Raw genomic sequence first — 23,820 nt, forward strand, 5'->3', positions numbered from 1 at the left:
ACTAATTGCCTAAGAATTGTCCTTTTTTCGTTGAGCTGTTGATGATCAAAGGAAAGCAAACCCCTCGTTTTGTCCAGTCATCATAATTTTCGGTCGTATATTTTTTAACTTTTGTTTCACTTGTTTACCATTCGCGCCTATAGATTCTTAGTTAGTTCAATGTGTTGGTTACAGATGGTTTCTCCTTCGTTCCCACTAAGTTGCTGCTGCTCTGATACGGCGGACCGGCTTACGTCAGTGATTAGGTGTGAAGGAGGATGGAAGTAGGGCTAATATGGGTATTTGGATAACTTATTACCAAATTCCACCGGAAGTCCTGCATTACCTATTGCAGATGCGCACATTCATGGTCACGGACCGGGATAGAGTGTTTTTTTTTCTAACGAACATTTAAAAACTATATCGTATCACACACGGGTAAAAACATGTCTGTTGTGAGTGTGAATGGAACCACTGGGTTCACAGAACGAAGTGTAACGTCGTCACGAAAAATATGTACCGATACTAATATACCATTATCATTAAACGACTCCTGTTGTCCTATATGGGTTCGGGCCATGAGAGCTATTTTGCGAAATATTCAATGCATTCTACTGACTGAAACTTGCGGAAACTGGGGGATGTTTTTCATGTGATGATGATGGGGTGGTGGGGCTATTAGTTGGTGACCGCGTGACGGAGGGACATGCGTATTCGTTCCTTCGCCCTTCCTAGCGCATCCGGTAATGATTCTTTTCGTGCACCTGCGACAGTTCACCCTTGAAGTGGAGATCGACCGTAAAGTCCAGATCCCTGTTGTTGCGCACGTTCGGCTTCATCTTGAACGTACCGTAAATTTCTTCACCCTTCTTAACCGTCAAATAGTCGTCAAAGTAAAACACCGTCTGCTTCCAGTGCGTGTACGGCGCATCCGGCGACGTGCTGAATGAGAGCCGTTTGTGGCACTTGGTAAACTCCACGTTGAAGAACGTCACGAGCGCCTGCACGAAATCGTTACGCTTTACTACCAGATGGAACGGAGACTCGAACTCCAGATCTTCCTTCTTCACCACGTACAGATCGATCTCCTTGACCAAGTACGAGGTCGTGACGATCTGCTTCGGGTCCACAACGTCTACCAGCGGTTCGCTGATCGCTACCTTCCGTATCGAGCTCATGTTGAAGCCGTACACATCATCCCACCAGTTGATCTTTTCATCCTTGTACTGTCGATCCTCGATCGCTGTCACGAATAGCGTACACCGGTCCGGAAACATCATTCCCGTGTCCTTCTTTAGCCACTTATCCCGTGCATATATGACCGTGTCCAGCATGGACTCGTAAAACAGACAGTAACCCATCCATTCCGAAATGATAATGTCCACCTGGTCGTACCCGTCCGGCAGTGTCACCTCCTCGACCTTGCCCTTTACCAGCGTGATCGTCTCCTGCAAGTTGTTCGCCTCGATGATCTTCTGTGCGTAGTCGACAATGTTCGAACACTCGATCGCAATAACCTTCGCCGCACCGGCTTTTGCCGCGAACATCGACAGGATGCCGGTACCGCAACCGATATCCAACACGACCTTCCCCTTGAACAGGTGCTTGTTGTGGTACATCGCGTTTCGGTAGGTTAACGTACGCACCTCGTCCTTCAGCATCTCCTCGTGGATGCCAAAGTGTGCGTACGAGTCGAAGTAATAATCACGCGAAGTCATATCTTCTGCGTTGGTGGCCAGATCATTCCCGTTTCCGTTCACTGTGTTGGGGCTCAGTGCACCCGTGGCCGTGTCCACCGACTCCATCGGAACATCAGTACTGGTACTAGCCTGTGATATTTGGATAATGAAAGCAGAATGTGCAGGATAACACGAGCAGAACCAACAACTCTTCTAAACTCCGAATCACATAACCTCAACATGGCCATCATGTATGCAAACTACCCGCCGATGCTTACCATTTTTTAGCTGTAGAAATCGGTGTATTCCACACAGTTAATCACTCCGAAAAGAATATATGTTTTATAACCGTATCAACCGTCGTTACAGGTGGACGAGCGCCAATGAAAGAATTCACTTCCAAAGATTTTTTTTCATTCAATTTGCTCGCAAAAAAATGGTGGCACTGTTGTCTCACATTCGCCGGAATCGATAGCACACTTTGTAAGCCTATATGCCTATTTACATTAATTCGTACACGCGCGATTACGTTTGTCCGGAGTGTTGCACTGGAATTTGATACAAATCCTAAGCCTTGCTCACACTTTCCTTGTCGCAGAAATGCTTACAACACTAATTTCGATTCCTTTTTGTTTGGTAGCGGGTAGCATCTCACGAGGAACACCGAAACCGAGGTCAAGCTTTATGCATGCTTTGAGTTTGAGCGGTCTCGGACCCATTGCGCAATACGTGACATCTATCAGTTGAGCGTCAATTAACCGTCTCAAGCAACGGGTTATCTGACGGTAGTGCGCCATCTAGTGTATGCTAGCGATATGAAATAAAACAACGCACGTGATAAAATTATTTATTTTATCTTATTTAATTATTTATGACGAAACCTACCTACCGTACCTTTATTTTTTATGACGAAAATTACCTTAAAATTCATGAAAAATAGTTTCAAATTAGGACACTTTACTGTCGCTCACATTTTACCTTTTGCATTTAAGCTGTTACAATTATTGTGCATATGATATACTTGTGAAGGGATCACATTTCATTGAAAAGACTCGCAAAACTCATAACAAATTGGCTTCCAAGTGCAATGTTCTTGCGCTGATTAAAACAAAAACGGTTGGCAACTTTTGACAGGTTATCACAGCTGAACATCTTCCCCACAATTGCGATGGCATGTTCGGTGTTTGCCTATCATCATGTTTGCTTTCGCGCCCCACTCCGTAAGCATACATCACACACGCTCTCACTTCGTAGTTCCCCCGCCACTAGGCCGTGTTGTACGAATAGTGACGGAAAAAAGAAAGCACCACCGATTCAGGAATTCCATTCATCGACCCAAGGTATCTGTGATATCGGTCCCTTGTAGCTGCGTGTCGATCGTCTGCGGAACGGCCCCTTTTGCAGTCGACATTCTCAAGTGCATTCCAAGATCGGGAACGATCATCAACATAATCGATCGATCGGCTGTGCTGCAAACGATGTAAACAAAAAGTGATGAGGTGGACAGAACAGTGACGATCGATTAGAAAAGAAAGTCGATCGAACCGAGCGCGAACAGAAGAAGAAAGTCACAACTGTTCCAAGTTGCAACGAAATCGCGTGAATCGTCCCGCGTTGCCATGGCGTTTTTCTCATCGATACTACTATTCGCTGGCTGTTTGTTGTTGGTGCGATTTATATACCTGCTGATTTCGGTGCGCCGTGGCCAAAGTGGTTCGGCCCTTTCCCAACGGTCCACACCCGTCCGCACAATGATTGTAATGGGATCGGGTGGACATACGGCCGAAATGATGCGCATAGTCGAGCGTCTGGACTGCGAACGTTATTCTCCGCGCCAGTACGTGCTCGCCAGTACGGACAAAACGAGCGTTGTGAAAGTGATCGAAAGCGAGATCCGTCGGGAACCGGATCCGGAGAAGCAAACGTACGAGATCATTACCATTCCCCGCAGCCGGGACGTACACCAGAGCTATGTCAGCTCGATCGCAACGACCGCGTTTGCGTTGTTTAACTGTGTACCGCTCGTGCTAAAGGCTCGCCCGGAGCTAATTCTTACCAACGGACCCGGTACGTGCGTCCCTGTGTGTTTGGTCGCATTTCTGGCCCGGCTGCTATTTCTCAACACCAAATGTAGGATAGTGTTCATCGAAAGCTTCTGCCGCGTGCGTAACCTTTCGCTGAGTGGCCGTATACTGCTCTACATCGTGGACATGTTCGTGGTCCAGTGGCCCGAGCTGCTCGAGAAGACATCCACCACGCGAACAGATGTTCGTTGCTTCGGACGGTTATAAGCATCACAGTGTCACCACAGCAAACTTTATTTAATGGTTCAAAGAGGAAAGCTACGAATATAAAGTAATAACTCACCGATTATACTGGACTATTGGACGGTTCACCGAAAGAAATACACGCCTCCGTCGTATCGCTTTTGAGACTTTTAATTATTGATATATTCTCCATATATAAAAGATTAAATTCAGTAACAAACGCCGCTATTCTGTTTTCAGGAATAAACTGGCCTACCGTTCGCGTCGTAGGAAGTCTTCATTTTTTGAAATGCGAAAAACATATACAGCGCTGCAAAAGAAACAATTGGGGGGAATGGTTCACAAAATTAACTTTACTAAATCCGTTTTAGCTTCATTCCAATACTTACTGGCCGCTTCCCATTCCTGCTGCGAGAGTGTTCCTACACGGAATTGATGTGGGCTGAACATTTGTCTGCCGCACTCTTCCACGTGTTTATACTGCTCCGGTTGTTTCGGTTGATCATCCGCGCCTACACGACTGTAAGGCGGTGGTGGATACGTTTCCAACGCTTGCATCTTTTCCAGCAATCCCTGTTTATGGCTTCCGTGTTCATCGAAAAGCTCTTCGAAACGTTTCTTCTCCAACAACCGCAAACCATGCTTGAGGGCCAACTTTTCAAGCGTAGGGAAATGGACCAAAAACTCAGGACAGTCCACTACCTCATCCAGCTGAAAATTGTACTTCGCCCCAAACAGTGGCGGATTATCCGTATCGCACAGGAATTGGATCCGATAGATATCATTCCCGAACGTGTCGGCCATTGCCCGGCGCTGCCGTTTCATCAGCTCGTTTGCGTCCGGTATCGTGCCAATGAAGTAAAACCCTTCGTCCAAACATTCAGCTGCATTTTTTAACATACAGTCCGCTTGCTTAAATGACTCGAACGAGTAGTGGAACGCGAACTGGCAGCTCACCAGATGCAGTTTCATCGACGGATCGTGGTACTTCGTGCGGAGCTGCTGGAGCGTCGCGTCTGCAGCAAAAAATTCCACCTTCGGTTTCCTCTGATGATCCCGTTCCCTTTGGAACATTGTGGTAAACCGATTTTCGCATTGCTCGAGGCTTACTTGCGCTATGTCCGTGCAGATCAGATGCGTCACATTCGCGGAGGACCATTTCATCAGATCACCACCCTTACCGCAACACATATCCAACACCCGGAACGGTGATCCCAGCGGCGTCCTTCCCTTAACCAATCCTGTGTACTTTTCTATAACACAGCTTTTGATCCAGTTGTTAAAGTTCCGCATAAAGTATATATTCGAACTTTTGCGTGCCACTATACCCCGTTCCTCAATTTTGTTGTAATGCGAGGCGACAATTGCACTGTGTTGTACACCATTTTCGCCATCCTTGCTTTGGCTTTGTTTTGCTTCACCGTCGGAATCTCTGCTTTCAGATACGCGGGTATCAGGTTCGTGTGATTCGGACATTATGTAGTATTGTTCAATAGAATCAAAAAAAAAACAAATATGTATGTTCCGTTGACTGCGGTAGGGCTGTTTGTTTACTTGTTAATTTTACGCTGACATTGGGATTTTGACATGTTCGTCGTTTGACATTTTTGACGTCACTTTTGTTGCGGCTCGCAGAAGCATAAAAATTAAAACCGCCTAAACATTGAGTCCGAATGTGTTCGGATTAACTATAAAAAACTCATTTTCTACTAAAATAAACACGCCGTAAGTATTATGAAACCATATAAGACCACTTTATCTGCACTGATGTGGTATAACCCATGGATTCAATTGTTTATCTCGACCCATGAAAGGTTTGCTGTGGATGCTTGTGTAGAGTTGTAGGTTATGTTGAAGCGGTAAACTACACAACAGAAAACAACAAACTCTGTAACTTCTTCAGCCGACTAATATACGTGTAGAAAATGGATTTCAATGCACTCCTGCAGCAAGCTCAAAAGCTTACGCATGAGACGCAAGTTTCGGATGATTTGCCGCGCGTGGAACGCACCCTGCCACAGGTGCTACAAGCAACGCAGGAACTGCATTCCCGGGTAACACAAACGGGCGCGCAAGATATGCAAGCGTAAGTGACGAAAGATATATCAGTAGAATCTTGGTTTAACTAACAGTGCATGTGTCCCTTTTTATAGGCACATCTTGCTCGGATCGAATGGAATTGATCTACCAAAAATTTCACAAAAGCTCGAAACGCTCAGTTCGCGCAAGACCTTTGAACCGCTGGACCCGATCGCTACAACGGATGTGCAAAACTTCTTACGCAACGAAAAAGAAAACGCCATACTTGCCGTTATCGAAGAAGTACACAAGAATGTTAGTATAACACTAAGCTCGCGATCGTCGCGATCCGTATACTTACGCGTTTTTTTTCTCTTGCAGTCCTACATGGCTGCGGAAACGCAGAAATGGGATCATATGATGAACGATTGGAAGCAGGAAAAGGTAAAGCTCATGAATGCGTTGATTGGTCCATCGCAGAGCTGGATCGATATCCGCAAAGGTCCGGAACAGACCATTCTCAACGAATCCACGTTCGGTGGTAGATCCGCACTGAACAGTCAGGAGATGGCCTACGCTCGTGAGGTGCACGAGTACAACAAGCTTGTGTGCGAAGGTGCGATGCGCCCTTCGCTGGTGCAGCGGTTTGCCCAGGTTGCGGATAGTTTCAACGACTCGGTAAATGCACCTTTCAAATGCGTTTCATATCCAGCAAATAACCTTTCTGTTACCATTTCAAAAATTTCAGCGCGTAAACGATGTTTGGGAGGTGGTGAAGTACATGGCGAACGTGACTCCTATCCCCAGAAGCCAAGATCCGATGAAAGTGCGCTGTTCGCAACATCTGTTCATCAACCAGGCAAAGCGCTACCTGGAGAATCGATACAAAATATTCATGCAAACCGTTATATCAGAGCATCTACGCGAAGCCCGTCGTGGTGGCATACCGAGCGTATTGAATTTAGTGGGCTCATTCGTCGGACTTAAACTTGCCACCCACGGACTGAACTCATCGTTCATCGGATTACAGGATGGGCAAGTCGATGGGAAACCATTATGGCCAATGGTATACTATTGTTTGCGTTGTGGCGATATTGCTTCCGCGCTGAAATGCATGCAAATGGCTGGGCAGGGCCACGAGGATTTGATTGCGGTGCTGGAGGAAAAATGTCATAATCCAGAACAAAAAACGAACCCCCGACTGGAACTGCAGATACGTATGCAGTACAAGAGACAAATACGGAACGCAACCGATCCGTACAAACGGGCTGTGTACTGTATCGTCGGATGCTGTGACATACAGGAACCGCACGCCGACATTGCCAAAACGACGGACGATTTTCTTTGGATACAGCTGTCGCTGATACGGACCGAAGGCGACGATAGTTCCGAGCATTTGACTTGCTCCGGATTGCAAAGCATGATCTTGGAACAGTATGGTGAAAAGCACTACAATGCTAATGAGCAGCCTCACCTCTTCTTCCAGCTGCTTGCCCTCACCGGCCAGTATGAGGCAGGCATTGAATTCCTCTCGCGCTTCGAAAAGTATCGTGTCCACGCCGTCCACATTGGTCTGGCACTGAACGAGCTGCACATGGTTGGTGGGCCGCGTAATCTGCAGGAACCGTTGCTATCGGTTGACTTCGAAGATCCTCAGCCGATGCGAAGGTTGAACATCGCGCGCTTGATCATGTTGTACGTGAAGAAGTTCGAAATTACCGATCCTCCGGAAGCGTTACACTATTTCTACTTCTTGCGCAATCTGAAGGACAGCGAGGGACGAAACTTGTTCCTCGTAAGCGTAGCAGATCTGGCCATCGAGTGCCGCGATTTTGATTTGCTGTTTGGTCGCATGCAGCGTGATGGGATGCGTTCGCGTGGGTTGATCGATCAGTTTGAGATGGCTCACATCGATGCACGGACCGTGTGCGAAATGGTGGCGGAAAAATTCGTGAAAAAGGGTATGTTCGAGGATGCGATCAAGCTGTTTGATTTGGCATTCCAGCAGGAGCAGGCGCTTCGTTACACCTCCATACTGCTGTCGCAGGTGGTTCATCACGCCAACAAAGAGGGGTCGCTGCGTGAACGTGTCCAACGAATGGCAAACGAGTTCACGGAACGGTACACCGGTGCGGAGAAAAACTGTGACTCCCAGACGTGGACGACATTTAACTTGCTGAAAGATTTAGCAGCATTCTTCGATTACTATCATGCAAAAAATCATCAATCTGCGATGGAAATTCTCGAACGCATCAAACTCGTCCCGCTGCGAATGACCGATCTCGATGTGGCAGTTAACAATTTCAAGCGTTTATCCGGAGAGGTGTGTAAGGTCATTCCCGACCTGCTGCTAGCCACAATGGACATTGCCTACACGAAGTTTAAGGCTATGAAAGGCAAAGATGTCGCCAAGTTCGATGACCTCGGCAAGAAGAATGTAAGTAACGCGTGGCGTGCTTTAAATGCATACTGGTAGCAAGTGAATGTTAATTATTTTCTTATCATTTTACATACAGCAACTGAGCTATCTGCGCGAGCAAGCTAAGGCCCTAACTAACATGGCCGCGATGGTACCGTACCGCATGCCCGGCGATACCAATAGTCGGCTTATACAAACGGAGATTCTCATGCACTGAGCGCGCATACTGTGTACGGCGTACATTTTGAAGCTAACTGATCGTACAATTAATAAAATAAATGCGTAACCACGATCGATGCATAACAACACCTTATGTGAGAAAAGCTGAGTTTCCTTGCCATCAGAGTTCTATTTCTGAAGGCCAGTCACGCTGATACCCTTGCTCAGATCATCATATGCACCTTCCTTGAACGCCTTGTAGTCCAGTACCATATCCTTGAAGGCGAGAAAATCCGTTAGCGTGTACAGCAGCTCGAAGATCTCACCATCGAGCTGGGTTTTCTTGTTCTCTAGCTCCATCGCAAACAGATCCATATCGAAACAGGTCATCTTCCGGTTCAGATGTTCCACGATGTGTGCCTCGATCATGTTCGTATACTTTTGGTAGATCTCCGTGTAGATAATTTTATTCTCTTCACCCGGTTCAAACTCGTAGTAATAGCATTCCATGAACTGATTGACCATACGCTACACGGTGCAAAAACAAGCTAAAATGTACGACTTCGCTTCTGGGTTGTAGGGTTCTTTGGAACGGTTTGCTCACCTGAAACTCTTCCCCAATCACGATGTCCTCAATGTGACCGATTACAGTGTCGAAATATTCGCTTGAATTTTGTCTTTTAATGATATTTTCCTCAAAATCCATCTTTCGTCGGGCGTCATAGGTGACGGAGAGAGCGCGTTTGGTAAAAAACAACCGTCGTCATGTTACCGTTGTTTAGGCTTCCGAAACCATAGTTACAACGGTTTTACAACAGGTGGTTCTTTATCGTTTATACTTTCCCAGTTCACAGTTCAGTCACTATATGAAGTAAACTAGCTATATCGGCCCGGTTACACGGCTACGCAAGAGCATCAGGCAGTGTACTCAAACTCCTTCTTTATCGGCATGACATCTTCAGGTGGTCTAGGCCTACCATTTCTAGCTTTTTTGACTTTATTTACCCGTAGCCGAATAATCATTCCTGCATATGGAGATTGGGTCCGGATGAAATTTACCTTGATCCTACCAGCTTGCAAAATCAGCTTGTCAACTGCGAAAAACCACTTTACCGTTGCCGCGCACACAATTGTTTTCAGATTTCCGATACCAGGAGAGTATGGTTTTCAAGAGGTGACACCTGCAGCGTGGGATGGGCCAATTTATTCCACGCGTAGTTTACAATTTCGCTGATTGTTACCGAAGAAGTAAACCGATTGGAAACTGTACTTTGGGCGAAAAATAGTAGCAGGTGTTGGACTAATCAGGAATCGTAAATGTACGTAAATCGTAGAAAATGTGATCCAAATAGTGGCGTTATGATTCTCCTTAGCGCATACAAACGTTTATATATAGAAGTGATTTTAGATAAAATCAAATAATAGCATAGTTATTTCAACAAACGAATTAAAAATACTTTGGCAATTAATACCGTGATAAACCTTTCGAAGTGCGCCGAGAAAATTTTTAAAGAACTCTAATACGAGAATAATATTGAAACTTTGAAATGGTTTCGTATTTTAACAATTGTACAGCAAGTTTAAATAAAACACGTCATTTTTGTAACCAACAATTCAACGGAAAAACGAAATTTTACTAAACTCCTGTTTTTGTTTTGCTGTTTTTCCCCCACGTCAAATATGTCATCTGTTCGGGCGAAAAAGGGAGCGAAATGTGGCTGTCAATGCGTGTAATGTTTTTGTTTTGGAATTCGTGGAGGTTTAAATTTTGTGCAATTTTCTTGTAAATCGTCCCAAAAAGCATACACAAAACTCGGTCTCGAAACGTGTGAAGTTTTTTGGAATGCTAGTTTGTAGATAGTAAGTGGTGCGTACTTTTGTTTCCATCGGTTATGCAAATCAATCTTGGCAGCCGGTTTGTTGTGCTTTCTGTGCTTACGTGTTTGTTTGGCCGTGGCCACAAAATATCCGAACTCTCTTGCCCGCGAAAATGTCGTGGCTAAAGCTGAACGATAGCCTGAACAAGGTGAAGGGATCGATCACCTCCTTCACGCAGGAAGTGTTTGCGGAAGGTATCATCGGGGAGGACGAAAGCGAGCAGAATCCTGCCCGGGAGCTAAACATTGCACGAGAAAAAATCACCCAACTATCGGACCTATGTGCGACACAAGATCAAGAGGTATGTAAACAAAGACTGTGCAGGAAAGAGTTGCGACAAGCAATTGTTAGGTTTTAATATCTATGTAATCAGATACTGAATGCAAAAAGCACATGCTTGTTCAGACAATACTCAATAGGCAGAAAGTGGCGGAATTGCCCAATGGAACCCTATGCACAAATGATGAAAGAATCGGTAGAATCGTAAAATTTATTCAAACATACGGAATAATATGAGTATTCTAGTGGTTCAACTTCATGTATCTAAACGATCCATATTATATTTATCTATCTCTCTGTGTTCATAATCATCGTTTCATAATCAGCAGGCACCTCCAGCTATCACAGGAACGGCGCTGTTCGACTTTGCTTACCGAAATTTATGACCTCTTTTGGTTTGTTGGGTTATTCTAAGCTGTTTATCTAAGAAATCTGAATAATAAAAGCTAAAAATATGCGAACAGTCGGTTAGATATTGATCCTGAACTGCTTTGAGCTGATCAGATCTTGAACAGTGATACCCTGTGAAGCTGTGATAGGCTACTAGAGAATTACTGATACATACTGATCACGTATCACATTAGTGGGTCTAATTTCTAATAATGGGTTCATACAATATTAAGCAAGTGAGAGTTGTCGACTTTGCTTAAAAATACAATTCGATATCACCGGTTCGAATCGATTTTCGGATAACATTTTTGCAGTTGAAAAATATCTCTAAGACAATTCTTTCTTTTTCAAACCTATGTTTGGGTACGAGAAGTCACTTATCATTATTATGATAAGCCAATCCCTTATAGTCGATTAATCCATTCGTAGGCATTTAAAATTAGGTTTGATTGTACCAAGCATCGTATCGTTTGTTTTTATTATTTTTATAATAAAATTTAAAACAAAAGCACCTGTCACGAAAGCAGGGAAGACATAATTACATGTGTCACCGAGAATGATGTTGATCTACAGTTAATTACAATCGCAAACGATTGAGGAATTGTGCAAAGTGTCACCGAGCTGTCCCCGGTGGATGCACCGGACAAATAAACTTGCAATGAAAAGCTGAAGCTTGTAGCTGCAGCATCAAATACCATCATCATCATCATCATCATCATGATCATGCAGCCACAAACAATATTTCATAATTACTTGCATACATCGGACCGTTTTGCGATGAGCTCAAGGTTTATCGCTTCAGAGCTTCCCACTCCCTGCTTTACGGGTGACCCAGCCACGGATTGTGCCCGTGCCGGACAAAACGGGGGCTGTGGTGTGTCGTTGATTTTCTCGGCCCCACTCGTCATGCTGCACTGTCGAACGCGGCAAACGAGATAGCGAATGGGCAATTTTGTGTCACCAGCCAAACATCCATCGTGCCTGGTCCCTTCAAATGTACGAAGCACTCATTTCCTTCCTGACTTTTCGCAGTGGCAATTACACGGCCCATGAAGCTCGCTTTTGAGTGCCGGTGTGCGCATGTGATCTGTGCTGAAAATCGGTTGTAAATATGATTAATAAGCCATGGAAGCTTACCGTTGGGCTCCGTGAACGTTGCGCAACGAGCCCGGACCCTGGTGCAGGTGGTTGCTGTGGCCGTATGGTGGGTGTTCTGTGGACGAACGTCGGAAGCATCGATAATCGTCCCCCTACCGTACGGTCGTACTGCTGGAGCCACACATATTGTTCTGCTCACGCGGCCAACGGCGGATGCAGATGATGATGGTTGACGTTTTAACACTCGCTATGTGGGTCTGTGTAAGCGAAGGCACTCGGTTGGCACACGGTGGCAATGGAAAGGGCAAGGGCTACACGCGTAAACATATCCGCACCCGCACCAACAAAAGTACGGTAAAATGGGCACGTTTTACCTTTCATTTACTGGTTGCATTTGAGTAAGTTGTTTTTGTTTTTTATATTATATCTAATGGCTAGAGGAGTTTTCAAATTCTTATTAATCTTTTTTTTTTGGTTTTTCTTTGTAGATTTAGAAAATTGTTGAGTTAAATTGGCGATATTTATAATTACTTATACGGCAGTACCCTGCAGAATTATGTAGGGCAGATAATTTACTTTGGTCTGTTTACATTTATCTATTTAACTTGCGTGTTAACAATAGCATGTTTTTATTTTAACTTTAACGAATGTAATATCGATGGGCGCATAAATGTACTAGAGTTTTGAGGAATTCTTCAAACTTTTAAACAGTTTCGACAGGATATCCCCAGCATATTAAGCATACCCACCAGTGTAAGAAGACTCCTGCTTATTTCCCGTTGGCCTATTTATCTATTGGACATTTACTTTTCAAACAAAGCAACTAACAACCATACTGTACCAGCATGTTACATAGTGCCCTGCTTAGCCGACGTGGCTTGAGCTGGTTGGCCACTTCACGATCGCGTTGTCACCGACTGAAACGGTACCGGGCAGCCTAGGTGATGGAAAAGACATTACTATTATTGGACGTACGTGTTTCCGTTTAGACGCTCGGATCGGAATGGGTACATCCGCTCCGGGGTAACGCATTGGGAAGGCAGGGTGTAGTAGATCGGGGTGGTTTTGTAGACACAAGTGTGTTTTGTCGCGGATGCTTCGTCGTTCGTTGTTGCCGGCATTGTTTCGCCTTCCGCTTTTTCTCTGTTTTTATTTCCCGGGGGTTTTTTTTCTGCCGCGGCAGAGCTGACGGAGGAGGCCGGCGGTGGTTGAACGGTTTCAGTTCGTTCTCCCGGGCCAGCTAGCATACCGTCTTATCAGCAGCACCATGTGCAACACGATATATCGTTTTTAATGGAAAAGCGGTCATAAAAAAATTGTGTCGTGGGGAAAAATGGTCCGCTGCTTTTCGGTAACAACTACAGCATGTGCGCACACACTGTGTCTCTCTGGTACACCGGTGTCATTGTACGTTTGATAACTTGTAATAGAACGTACGCACACACATGATGGTTTAAACGTGTGGCACAGTTGTACTACAATAGTGTTAAATTTATGTACGAAAAAAAGCAACATTTCCTTACTTTATTTTACATATATCAAATTATTTAAAAAAAAGATCTTACATTATTTGAAATGCGCCATAAATATTCTTTAATTGACACCAATATGGGGTAATAAATGCGTGGTAATAAGTGAAGAACGCATGAACGGATCATTTGAAATTTTCTTAACACAAAGCCGGGTTCGGAAACGAAACGAGTATTCCTGTAAAGAATTGTTAGAATTGAATGTGGATCGAGAAATCTAGACGTAAAAATGAAAATGACATAAAAGTAAATCCAAACTAATGTGGGTGTGAAATGTTGCTATTGAGAATGTTTGTTTCAATTTCATCAGAGGAAATCTTCGAGGAACGGTCCTTGCAATATGCACATAAGGTGTTGAGAATAAGCCGCACATCGGCTGTTGAAGTAAAAACACGGCAATTGCAGTTTTTAATCATACTTTTTATCTTCAAAACTGTATGTGAGATATTCGTACGTTGCAAATTTAAATTACATTCTGTTTTCCCTGTTTTCAACTGCTGTACAGTTGCGCTCCCAGTGGGAACCTTCCTGCACCAGCGCTTTGATAGCTATTATCGATACACCGGTAGGCCTCTGGAGCATGCGTATGCCCGAAGGTAACACATGGCCAACGACCAACGTCACTCCGGTCGCCATTGTTTGTTTGACTGACACGGCAACGAATGGTACCGGCAGTAGAATGAACAAGCAAGCCAAAAACGTAACCACCCCGACCAAACTGCATCGTGAACGAATGCGGCTTGACGCGACCCAACTGATAGTGGCCCAGCGCAGGTGAAATAATAGCCCTGGGAATGGATATTAAATTCAGCACCGCGGTTTTGGACGCGTCTGACTTACGCCGGGCTTACCATTCGGTTTCGGCTTTATCATGAAACAATTTCCAGCAACTCCAACACCTCAACATCGGGTGGGCACCACCCCCTATAGGCACCTGGCATCGGAATCGGCACCGGTGTATTATGCTACCGTGCATGCGGGAAATCTAGAGAAAGAAAATGAGAGGAGAGAAGGAGGTTGGGGTCGGTACCGAAACCAGAACCGATTAGCATGTGCACCGTTCCCACGTCCCTGACGCGCACGGCTGCGCGCCATTTTGTGACAATAGAACATAACCGCAGGGTGAGGGAAGAGTCGAGGGTGGCTTACGGTTGCAGACGGCATATCTCTTGGGGTCACAAACTATTCCTTCTCCCCACGACTGATTTTTCATTGCACCAAACCTCCCCAAATCAACCACCCTTCCGATAAACCAATTGTGGGGTGGCTAGAACTTTCCGGTGGACATTTTTCCAGCCCGGGTTTTTACGGTGCAAATAGCAACAAAAAAAGTAAAAAAGAAAAACGCAACGAGACCGAATGGAGCGTAATCATTTTGTTTTAATGCCACACATGTACGCCATGGTGTCGCATTGTTGGCGAACAAAAGCATAAGAAACCCGTACGTATGTACGTCGTAATTAAGACAAATTGTGTGGCCAGAGAATGGGCCACACATGGTTGGGGCGCCCGGTATCGGTGACGGGAAAACCTTCGCGCCCAGAATCGGAACCAACATTACACAAAACAGTCAACTAACGTCTTTTGTCTATGTTTTTTTTTCGTATGTGCTTCTTTTCAGATTGTGACCCTTCGCAAGCAGGTTGCAGAATATCAGCAACAGCACCAGCAACCGTCCGGTTCCGGAACTCAACAGCCGGGTTCGTCGCTTGCCTCCAAACCGCCTTCGGTTGAGTTACTTTGCACGGCAACCTCGTCCACGTCCACAAAACCTGCAGTGAGTAACCGATCGACCATGCCTTTTCTACTGTACATTCTTGTAAATACTCTGAGATTGGTTCTTTATATTTAACATTCTAGGCTTTTAAAATAATGATATATTTCATCCCATCATCTTATTGTATCCAGATCGATTGCATCGTACCGCGAATGGTTTAATCGTTATATGATCATTGTAATGTGGTGGCGCAACACATGATCTAACGCAGATGTCGTTTATGATTCGTGGTATTTCGATATTATTCAAACTGTGCGACAAAAACGTGTGAAATCTTATCACGAATGTAAATAGAGCTGAACCCTTTTTTTCCCGAACCCTTTGGAACGAACTCGGTCGTATGAGGATCAACATATTGAACACAAACTCCTCGCGCGTCAACCTTATTGCCACGGGATGTTAAACATCCGTCAAACTTTTACCTACAACCACAGCGGAGACCATTTGTTGTCCCGATCGATAGCAACCGTGCTGGAGCGGCGTCAACATCGATCGCAATTACATCGCCCGATTGTGTATACACGGTGTGCGTGTGCATTTTATTCGCTTCGACGTCGGTTTGTTGTGTGTTTGTTGCCCACCATACAACCAAACCTTCTGCGTTACATATCGTGCACCTCGCTGCGCTTATCGCGCGTTATCTTTGAGCAAATATTTGTGGTCGAAAAATGGGTTTCACGCACGCAGCACTCACCGGCACCCTTTTACGATGTGCGTGATGTGCTGATACTGGGAATGTGCCCATGCCAACCGGGTAGGACGTGGTTTTTTTTTATCCCGCTCGCTCGGTTTGGTTTGCGAACATGCGGAATATATGTGAGCGTTTCCCGCCAAATCGTTCAAATCACATAAGGGATAAGTTTGGGCCACTCGTTCGGCCAGCACATCCTTTTCTAGCTGTTCGTCTTTCGCTGTTCAAATACTGAGCTTAATTTGAGGGAGATACAGCAACATCGCCACTTCCGTGTCCCTCGTTCGCTATTGCGTTTCACACCCCATAAGGGTACAAATTCAGTGGAACTACTTGAGTGTACAGGAGATAACAGATAGTGCTGATAGCGACTGTATATCGGTACACCTTCCCCGGTGTGGTGCAGCGCATATGTTCTTATTGGAAAGTCAGCTCGCGGTCGCCAAGTATTGTAAAGACATATTTGACTTGTTAACTATAACTTGTACACTACAAGGTGTGTAGATCTTTGCAGCACTAGAAATACTGAGCGACTCTAACTTCTTTTTTTTAAACAATTATAATAATGTAGATCGACATCTTATCAATATTAATTGCCCGTTATCATGTTCTTAAGAAAACGAATTTTAGTTAGTTTTTTTTTTTAATTTTTGGTTTTAAATTGCCTTCAATATTTGTGTGTCGTGCTTCGTTTTATTTCACATGCCTGGCGTACTTGTACAATAACAGTTGTCCCAAACGTTACCTGAGGTGTGTTCATGTTGGGCTTATCATTGGGTACATAACTTACAATAGCATGATAACGTGTTCGTGTCTGATCGCAATCACATTATCGACAGTCGAAAGTTGTTCCCAATTTCTACAAAACTGCAACAAGAGTGCACCCTATGCTTTAACCAAGCGATTTTATTTCGTTTACATCATGTGCGATTGATTTTCTCTGGAATTAACTAATTTCATATATTTAATAAGGACTGAAGTTCACGAATATTCAAGATATTGCAGAAGTGTTATGGGGTGAAGCATCAAATAAAAGCGCTCGCAATAACTTCCTGCCTCAAAGAAACTTGGAAAATTAACTTGGATAGAGATACACGAATTCAGCGTTACAAAGCATATTTAAATGCTAAAAGGATATAGGATTGAAGAAGATTTTACAACAAGATGTGAGTTACTTTATGCTGACTTTGGTATGTGGTATTTAATTCGATTATCCTTATAGAACTTCTTCTAGTCTTGACTATACCACTGAGAAGAAGAGAGATTGAAGAAAGATGAAACCCTGTTGTATTGTCGGTTACTGCAATTTACAACATTGCCGAATATTCAGAAAACGCTGCGAGGCTGTTGAACACGAATTTCGAAATAACGATATTCACGATAACACGATATTCGAATGATAAACATCCGGTGAACTGCATTGAACAGCGAGGCACTTTACAAACTACTGAGCGAGTATATGGAGAACCTTTTTCTCCTTCATCATCGGCACAACAACCTCAAGAGGTCTTAGGCCATGCCATTTCTGGATTACTTTGACTTTATTTACCCGCAAATGGATAGTCAATCCTGCGTACAGTTGGGAGTTGGTCCGGATGGTATTTTCGGCCCTCTCGTGTGAAGGTCGCTACCAATAAACTACTGGACCGCTCCTACGAAGCAACTACTAAATAATATTATAATTTACCAGCCCTCAACCACAAAGCCGAATATTAGGAAAATGCTATTCGCGAACTGTGATCCGGATGATAGGACGATCAGAGTTTCGGTGTATTAGATCCAATTGATATATTTTAGATTATAGCACCGTCTTACGAACAGTGACAATAATTTCATTATGCCAAACATTGGTTCCAGAAGGGTCGTCTGCATATTTACGGTTTTGTTAGCATTTTACAATAGCTTCAGTAATTTAGTAGCGCTCTAAAGAAGGTGGTTGTATTTTTACACTTGTCACTGGTCAATTTCAAAGCGTCTACATCTGGCTGTAAACGTTACAAAAAGCTTCATTATTAGTTGAGATAAAACTGTTATCATTTCGAACACTTTGTGTTCTATTCATAATGTATCTGAGCTTTAAAAACACTCTCCTGCCAAGTCTGTATAGGTTCGATACATTAAAAAAAGGATGCCTACTTGTGCCCTATTACTCATGTAAACTATTTTATCTATGGTTTTCACGATTGTGCCAGATATCTTTGGCCACTCGATCCGATAAGCTCCCATTTGCATACTCAGCGCTATCGATTTTTTCCGTGCGCAGTGCTCCAACAGCTCCACCGCACTGCACATGCGCACCGTGTCCGACTTCAACGATGTTATCAGCATCACACCCCCACCGCAGGTTGAACATTCCCCAGCCAATCGTATAGTTACCGATAACGTATCAAATCTGCCCGGTCAGAGGTTGATCCTTCCGGTATAAAAACAGATCCGCAACCCTTTCCGGTGACCTGTAGTGCGTTAGTGAATCACTGAGTGAACAGTCGTGATGTGGTGGTGGTATCCAGTTAAGGACAACGAACACGGAACCATTGTGTCCGGTGGTTCGCTGTGTCGTTCGGATTAACAACCGCGGCATCGTTCCATCTCGCAACAGGTTCAACTGTGTCATCGTGGCGTCCTATACGCATCTACGCACCGGTGGGTTATTCATTCGTTTCTTTTTTCCTTTGTTTGTGATGTGTTGCTCCCATACCGAGTAGGGTACCCTTACATTTCACTGATGGGATCTCTCACAGCCCAACACCCGTACCGACATTCCTCCATCAGATCGCGTGGAGTAGAGTAAGTTTGTTTGCTTTTTGTTGGCGTTCCTGTTATTGGGTTGTCAGCAATTTGTTACACTGAATGAAATGCGTTGTTTTGACAACCTTACGCCTATGATGGTGGCGTTGCGGCAGTCTTCGGTGGTGTTCCTATCGTACCCTCCATAATGCCATGTTGAAGCTCGAGGCTAGCTAAAGCTTCTACGCTATTCCCCGTGCACAAGAGCTGATACCGCGAGGTGAGGTGTGTCACCGTGTGTATTGTTTTTTTTTTTCGTTTGGCTGTTGTCACCTATTCTCCAAAATCCTCCTTCGACCACAAAGTACCACATCGCAGGCACCACATCATTTTCGTTTGAGGTCAACCTACCCATCCACTACCGGCCGGGTGGGGTAAGGGCTTGGCGGTGGAATTATGATGTTCTGATGCTTTTGCTTGTGTGATACTTTTTATGCGTTCGTTTGCTATTACACTGCTACTCGATCATTTTGCGCGTATGATCAGCGATGACGCCATAGACCATGTACGGGTTACGCATCCATCTCGGGTAGAGCTTCTGTGACCCGCACAGAAGGGGGCGTCTTAATCGATTGGAAGCAAATGATGTGTTGTTTTTGCTCTGCTTTTTCGATGTCTGTTTCTGCACAATGCTACCGATCGTTAATATATCAACTGCTGTACAAAACATACCTTCTAGGTCATGGTTGCAAAGGTTCTTCCATAGCAAGTGTGTTAGTGAATTAGTTGATCGATTATTCTTACTTCCATGCTACCATCATATTACTAACCTACAATCAATCCTAAAAATTAATTTTGCAAGTTAAATAATTTATTAGTAAATTAAAACTTCATTAAATCAATAAAATATTCTTGGGTGATGTTCCATAATAGACAGTGGCAACCAGTTAACTAAAAGTCTGTAGTTATATGAAATGAATTATATTGTACCAAAAGGAAGAAAATTATCGGCATGCTGCCGATCCTCCCGCAAACAACAACTACAGCCAGTGGTACCATTTCCCAGCTGAGCTTCAGTTTTCGAAGAATTACCCATCACCAACCACCATCCCATTGTGCTGGGTAGCGTTAAAATATGTTACACGCTTGCTTGCTTCCGTAATTTCAGGATGCGTTTACCGTATATCAAAAAAATCACCGGCAAGAAAGTCGTTCGAAATTCGTTGGAATCATAATGCACACTAACATCCCGCTGTGCAGTAAAAAAGGAAAAAGTGAGAGAAACCAAAACAAAAATGATACAAACAAAAAATCACAATCACGCGCTGTTCACACCGGAACCGTCATGACACACACATGGGTTGGACAGTTGTTGGGTTTTGATTGTCGATTATCGTGATTAGTGGTGTGAAAATGGGGTTACCCATGTTCGGTGAGTGAGCCACCCTTGGGCATGCACGTTTACGATGCAGGCTGGCGTGAAAAATTGTGATTGACCGGTAGAATTATTAAAACTACGTTAGCCAGCGAATGTAAGCTAAGTGCGGCGTAGCGGCTGTGTTTACCAATTCGTATGTCTAAATGTTGATAAAGTCATTTGGATGTAGCAAAGCGTAAAAGCATAACCCATGTGTAAGAATCTAAAAATTGGAGATTGATAGTCTATCTTGAGATTTTTTATTAAATATCGACTAAAGAGAGCATAAATTAATGAAAAAAGGCTAATGATTTAATGAACAGTATGTTTTCAGCTAAATACAATGTAAAAATGTTAAGTCCCAGCCCTTACTACTTAACAGGTTTGGAGGAGGACCAAAGCATCTTTAAGGTATTGGCAACTCTGACACATGTTTTAATGTTCATGTTAATCATCAAATCAAAATGAAAAATAATGTTTTGGATTTCACTAAATTTCTCACATTTTCAATGATAAAAACCCTAAAATTGAATTCCTTAGTGTTTATTTAAGTAGTGTTGCGAGTACCTTTTATTGGTAATGGTCTTCAAAGAATTTCTGATCATTTCAAATATCCGTTTAGTCACATATTTGGATAGATTTTGTCAAAGTGCGAACGGACAGATAATACAAACTATTTCGGGTTGGCAACTTTAAGCTTCTGTGTTGTATTATTACTCCCTGAACATAAACCACTTGAACCAGTGTTCCCCAAACAGGTCCAGGAAAGAAGCTGGTCAGTTGTGCTGATTGCCTATAGCTCTTATTGTTTGTTATTGTTCTGTTGACTCCTGTTGAGTATTTTCAACAGTTTTTGTTCTTTTTGTTTGTAAAAAAACTGCAAGGATTCAGTGTATGCAATTCTATGAAATGTCGTAAATCATCCCATCGTACATAGGACCACCCAAAACAGAAAACGAATGTGCGTAAACCTGTCTTGTTTATCGCTGTTTTTCGGAGTTTTTGTACCTTAGAGTTGGCCCATCACAGCTCCTAAACAAGGGCCTCCTAGCCCCCCCCAACTATGTCACGGCATACGCATGTTGCACCGGGAAATGCGGTAGGTCTCCAAATATCTTGTGAGGTCTAAAACAACTGATCGAAAAAGTTATGTTGGTGGTCTCCATTTTTTGTAGTTATTGTTATCTTCAAAAACGGTGCTATGTCGATGGGCAATGGAGCAATGGACCACCCAAAAATTGCTTCCGAGAGAGTGCCATGCGTTTTTTTTTCCAGACGAAGTGGAAGCACGCCCATCCTGTTCGCACTCATCCCACCGAGCACACTTTGGTGCGGATGTGGAGCAACTAAAAATTTAACGACCCTCCAGACACCGATAGGTGTCCGTATGTTTCAGGACACTTTTTTTTTTTGGGTGACATACGGTTTTTGCTTCTTGATGTTTGAAAAAGAAGAGTGATCGTTTAAAAACAGAACTCAGGACTTAAAAGGAATGGAGAAAAAATGCGTTAAGTCGTTAAGCCTATTTGTAATATTTGTTGTTTGGGATCAGTTTGGGGTTAAGAATAGTTTATATTTAAATTTTTCCTTAAATTTCTTTCCAAAAGCCCTTTTAAAAGTACAAAGCAACAATTTATACTTCATCATGCGACGCTCATGAACATTTCATCATTGCACCGCTGAGTTCATTGCCGTTGTATCATGTACCTCTTATCTTTGGAACAGGAAAACATTTCTTTGTTTGAAACGGTTTGCTGGTAAATATGTAATTTAATTATTAGAACCTGCGCCATTGCACCATCACTGCTCTGCTGCACTGGCCAAGTTTATAAAACAAACCCGGAGCCACCTTACGCAGTTTGATACGGTATGGGGCAACATTTCCGGCAGGTCGGGTTGCAACCAACCAACCGTTCGTACACTGCCCGGCGTTGCAACAGAATGCATCTTCATGGTGCATTACCTGTCGCAACCGACCCCGATAAGGACGACCGAGAAGAATCGAGCAACGGGTGCGTGCTGGCGGCAAGCTGTGGCTCGGTAAAAATTAGTAACAATTTTACAATGCCTTCATGCCGATTCAATCCAGAAATCCAAAGGCCACCATCGACCATAAGGCGGAATGGCAAATAGATCGACGCAACTGTAGCATGATTTCATCGCTTTTTAAACTGTTCGGTTGCTTTTCGGACAAAGATCTGCTAGGGTATTGATTTTTCGTTAAGGAAAGTGCTGTTTTTGCAGGATGCGTTAAATTATGACGCTCTCAGCTGATGGTAGAAGCAAACAAAACAGCGAAGAAATGGAAGCAGCTGAAGAGAATGAGCGATGATCGTCTTCCACGTACCATACACTGAACAAAATTTAAAGACATTTTTCGTAAATTCTACAAGACATGAAGAATTATTTGGCACGTTAAACATGTTTATGCAGAGAAAGTCGAAAGAAGACGGTAATTTAATTAGTATAGTGTGCATCAAAATTATACAAAAATGTTACAAGCAACAGGATTTATTTAAACAATCGTGGAACTCTTCACGCTTGACCTCATCAAGTTCCACCTAAGCTGCATCATCAAGGAATGGATTCTCATTGTCTAAGATCATCTTCATGTTTCATGTTTCTAAGATCTTACTCTGATCGTCATCTTCACGATGCAGTGCAATTAAAATTCACGTTTTTGGACGACTTCTCAATGAACTCCTTTTTCATGATTATATTTCATTAGTAGTATTTCATCATGATTTTATTAGAAAAATTGAATCATGTGTCATTTTTGCATAATTACGTAAAATTAATTTGATCATCAAAGATTTCATGATTTATAGTTAATTTTTAACCTTTTTCGGTAAGCCCCTAACCGGGGTAACGCTTCCACGGTGGTATTCTTGGTACCGGCGCTAGTCTTCGCACGACAGGAGCGGTCCAAAATCCCGCACAGACCCAAACGCACACCTTGCGCAGAATAGTTGGTGATTTTGTCCATCCAAGTATGCGCTTTATTCCATTAGAGAATTAACTGTTTCTCATTCTTCTAACTGACGTTGAAATTTAAAGTTCAAACACACATTTGCGGTCAAACGGTAGCATTACCCACACACCAATTCAAATGAAGTGTGGAATTCGGTTGTAGAGGAATATATTGAAAATTTGTATAACGCTTTCGTATGTCCGCTCCGGGGGAGGTGGTGTCTGGTCTGGTGAAAAGGAACGGACAGAGGCGCGCATATATGTAGCATATCTCATACATACCGCATGTGTATATAGCTACAGGGAAGTGCGTCTCGTCGGCATCCCATCCCTCCCGGCCGGACCAGACCCACCCCAGCCAACCAGGCCGGGTACGGTTTCCGTTCCCATTTCGCTTACTTTTTATCGTACTTTCTGTTTGTTTTTCCACCGGGAGTATCCTCCGGTACGCTTTCGGATGTTCGACCAGGTCGGTGAAGCTTTTTAGGGTAGCGTCATGCCGATCCGTTGACTCCGTGAGGGTGTTCGCCCTTTCCGGAATG

The 23,820-nt window shown here is 43.7% G+C and overlaps 6 protein-coding genes across 6 annotated transcripts in view; 3 read left to right on the plus strand and 3 right to left on the minus strand.

Moving 5' to 3' along the window:
* Nucleotides 1–71: 71 nt before the first annotated feature.
* On the minus strand, nucleotides 72–2,333 carry LOC128299148 (protein arginine N-methyltransferase 1). Its single transcript, XM_053035019.1, has 2 exons — nucleotides 1,937–2,333; nucleotides 72–1,808 (listed from the first exon to the last, which is right to left on the minus strand). Exons 1-2 carry the CDS (start codon nucleotides 1,937–1,939, stop codon nucleotides 711–713), a joined length of 1,101 nt encoding a protein of 366 aa, XP_052890979.1. The 5' UTR covers nucleotides 1,940–2,333; the 3' UTR covers nucleotides 72–710.
* Nucleotides 2,334–2,852: 519 nt separating this feature from the next.
* On the plus strand, nucleotides 2,853–4,051 carry LOC128310216 (UDP-N-acetylglucosamine transferase subunit ALG14 homolog). The gene has a single exon (XM_053046802.1). It carries the CDS (start codon nucleotides 3,278–3,280, stop codon nucleotides 3,947–3,949), a length of 672 nt encoding a protein of 223 aa, XP_052902762.1. The 5' UTR covers nucleotides 2,853–3,277; the 3' UTR covers nucleotides 3,950–4,051.
* Nucleotides 4,052–4,075: 24 nt separating this feature from the next.
* Nucleotides 4,076–5,434, minus strand: LOC128310215 (mRNA cap guanine-N7 methyltransferase). The gene is made up of 2 exons (XM_053046801.1): nucleotides 4,315–5,434; nucleotides 4,076–4,235 (listed from the first exon to the last, which is right to left on the minus strand). The coding sequence occupies exons 1-2, from the start codon at nucleotides 5,399–5,401 to the stop codon at nucleotides 4,162–4,164; spliced, it is 1,161 nt and encodes a 386-aa protein (XP_052902761.1). The 5' UTR covers nucleotides 5,402–5,434; the 3' UTR covers nucleotides 4,076–4,161.
* Nucleotides 5,435–5,552: 118 nt separating this feature from the next.
* On the plus strand, nucleotides 5,553–8,671 carry LOC128310565 (nuclear pore complex protein Nup93-1). The gene is made up of 6 exons (XM_053047238.1): nucleotides 5,553–5,650; nucleotides 5,740–6,011; nucleotides 6,079–6,259; nucleotides 6,326–6,622; nucleotides 6,693–8,381; nucleotides 8,461–8,671. Exons 2-6 carry the CDS (start codon nucleotides 5,851–5,853, stop codon nucleotides 8,578–8,580), a joined length of 2,448 nt encoding a protein of 815 aa, XP_052903198.1. The 5' UTR covers nucleotides 5,553–5,650; nucleotides 5,740–5,850; the 3' UTR covers nucleotides 8,581–8,671.
* A 40-nt stretch (nucleotides 8,672–8,711) lies between these two features.
* LOC128298662 (ADP-ribosylation factor-like protein 2-binding protein) lies at nucleotides 8,712–9,228 on the minus strand. Its single transcript, XM_053034431.1, has 2 exons — nucleotides 9,127–9,228; nucleotides 8,712–9,050 (listed from the first exon to the last, which is right to left on the minus strand). The coding sequence occupies exons 1-2, from the start codon at nucleotides 9,226–9,228 to the stop codon at nucleotides 8,712–8,714; spliced, it is 441 nt and encodes a 146-aa protein (XP_052890391.1).
* Nucleotides 9,229–10,512: 1,284 nt separating this feature from the next.
* Nucleotides 10,513–23,820, plus strand: part of LOC128310423 (thyroid receptor-interacting protein 11) — a 34,713-nt gene continuing 21,405 nt past the window's right edge. Inside the window, exons 1-3 of the mRNA XM_053047065.1 lie at nucleotides 10,513–10,701; nucleotides 15,318–15,473; nucleotides 23,799–23,801. Of these exons, the coding sequence (XP_052903025.1) occupies nucleotides 10,513–10,701; nucleotides 15,318–15,473; nucleotides 23,799–23,801 (348 nt within the window). The remainder of the gene's footprint in view (nucleotides 10,702–15,317; nucleotides 15,474–23,798; nucleotides 23,802–23,820) is intronic.

This window comes from Anopheles moucheti, chromosome 2 (assembly GCF_943734755.1).
Source record: "Anopheles moucheti chromosome 2, idAnoMoucSN_F20_07, whole genome shotgun sequence".
NCBI lineage: Eukaryota > Metazoa > Arthropoda > Insecta > Diptera > Culicidae > Anopheles > Anopheles moucheti.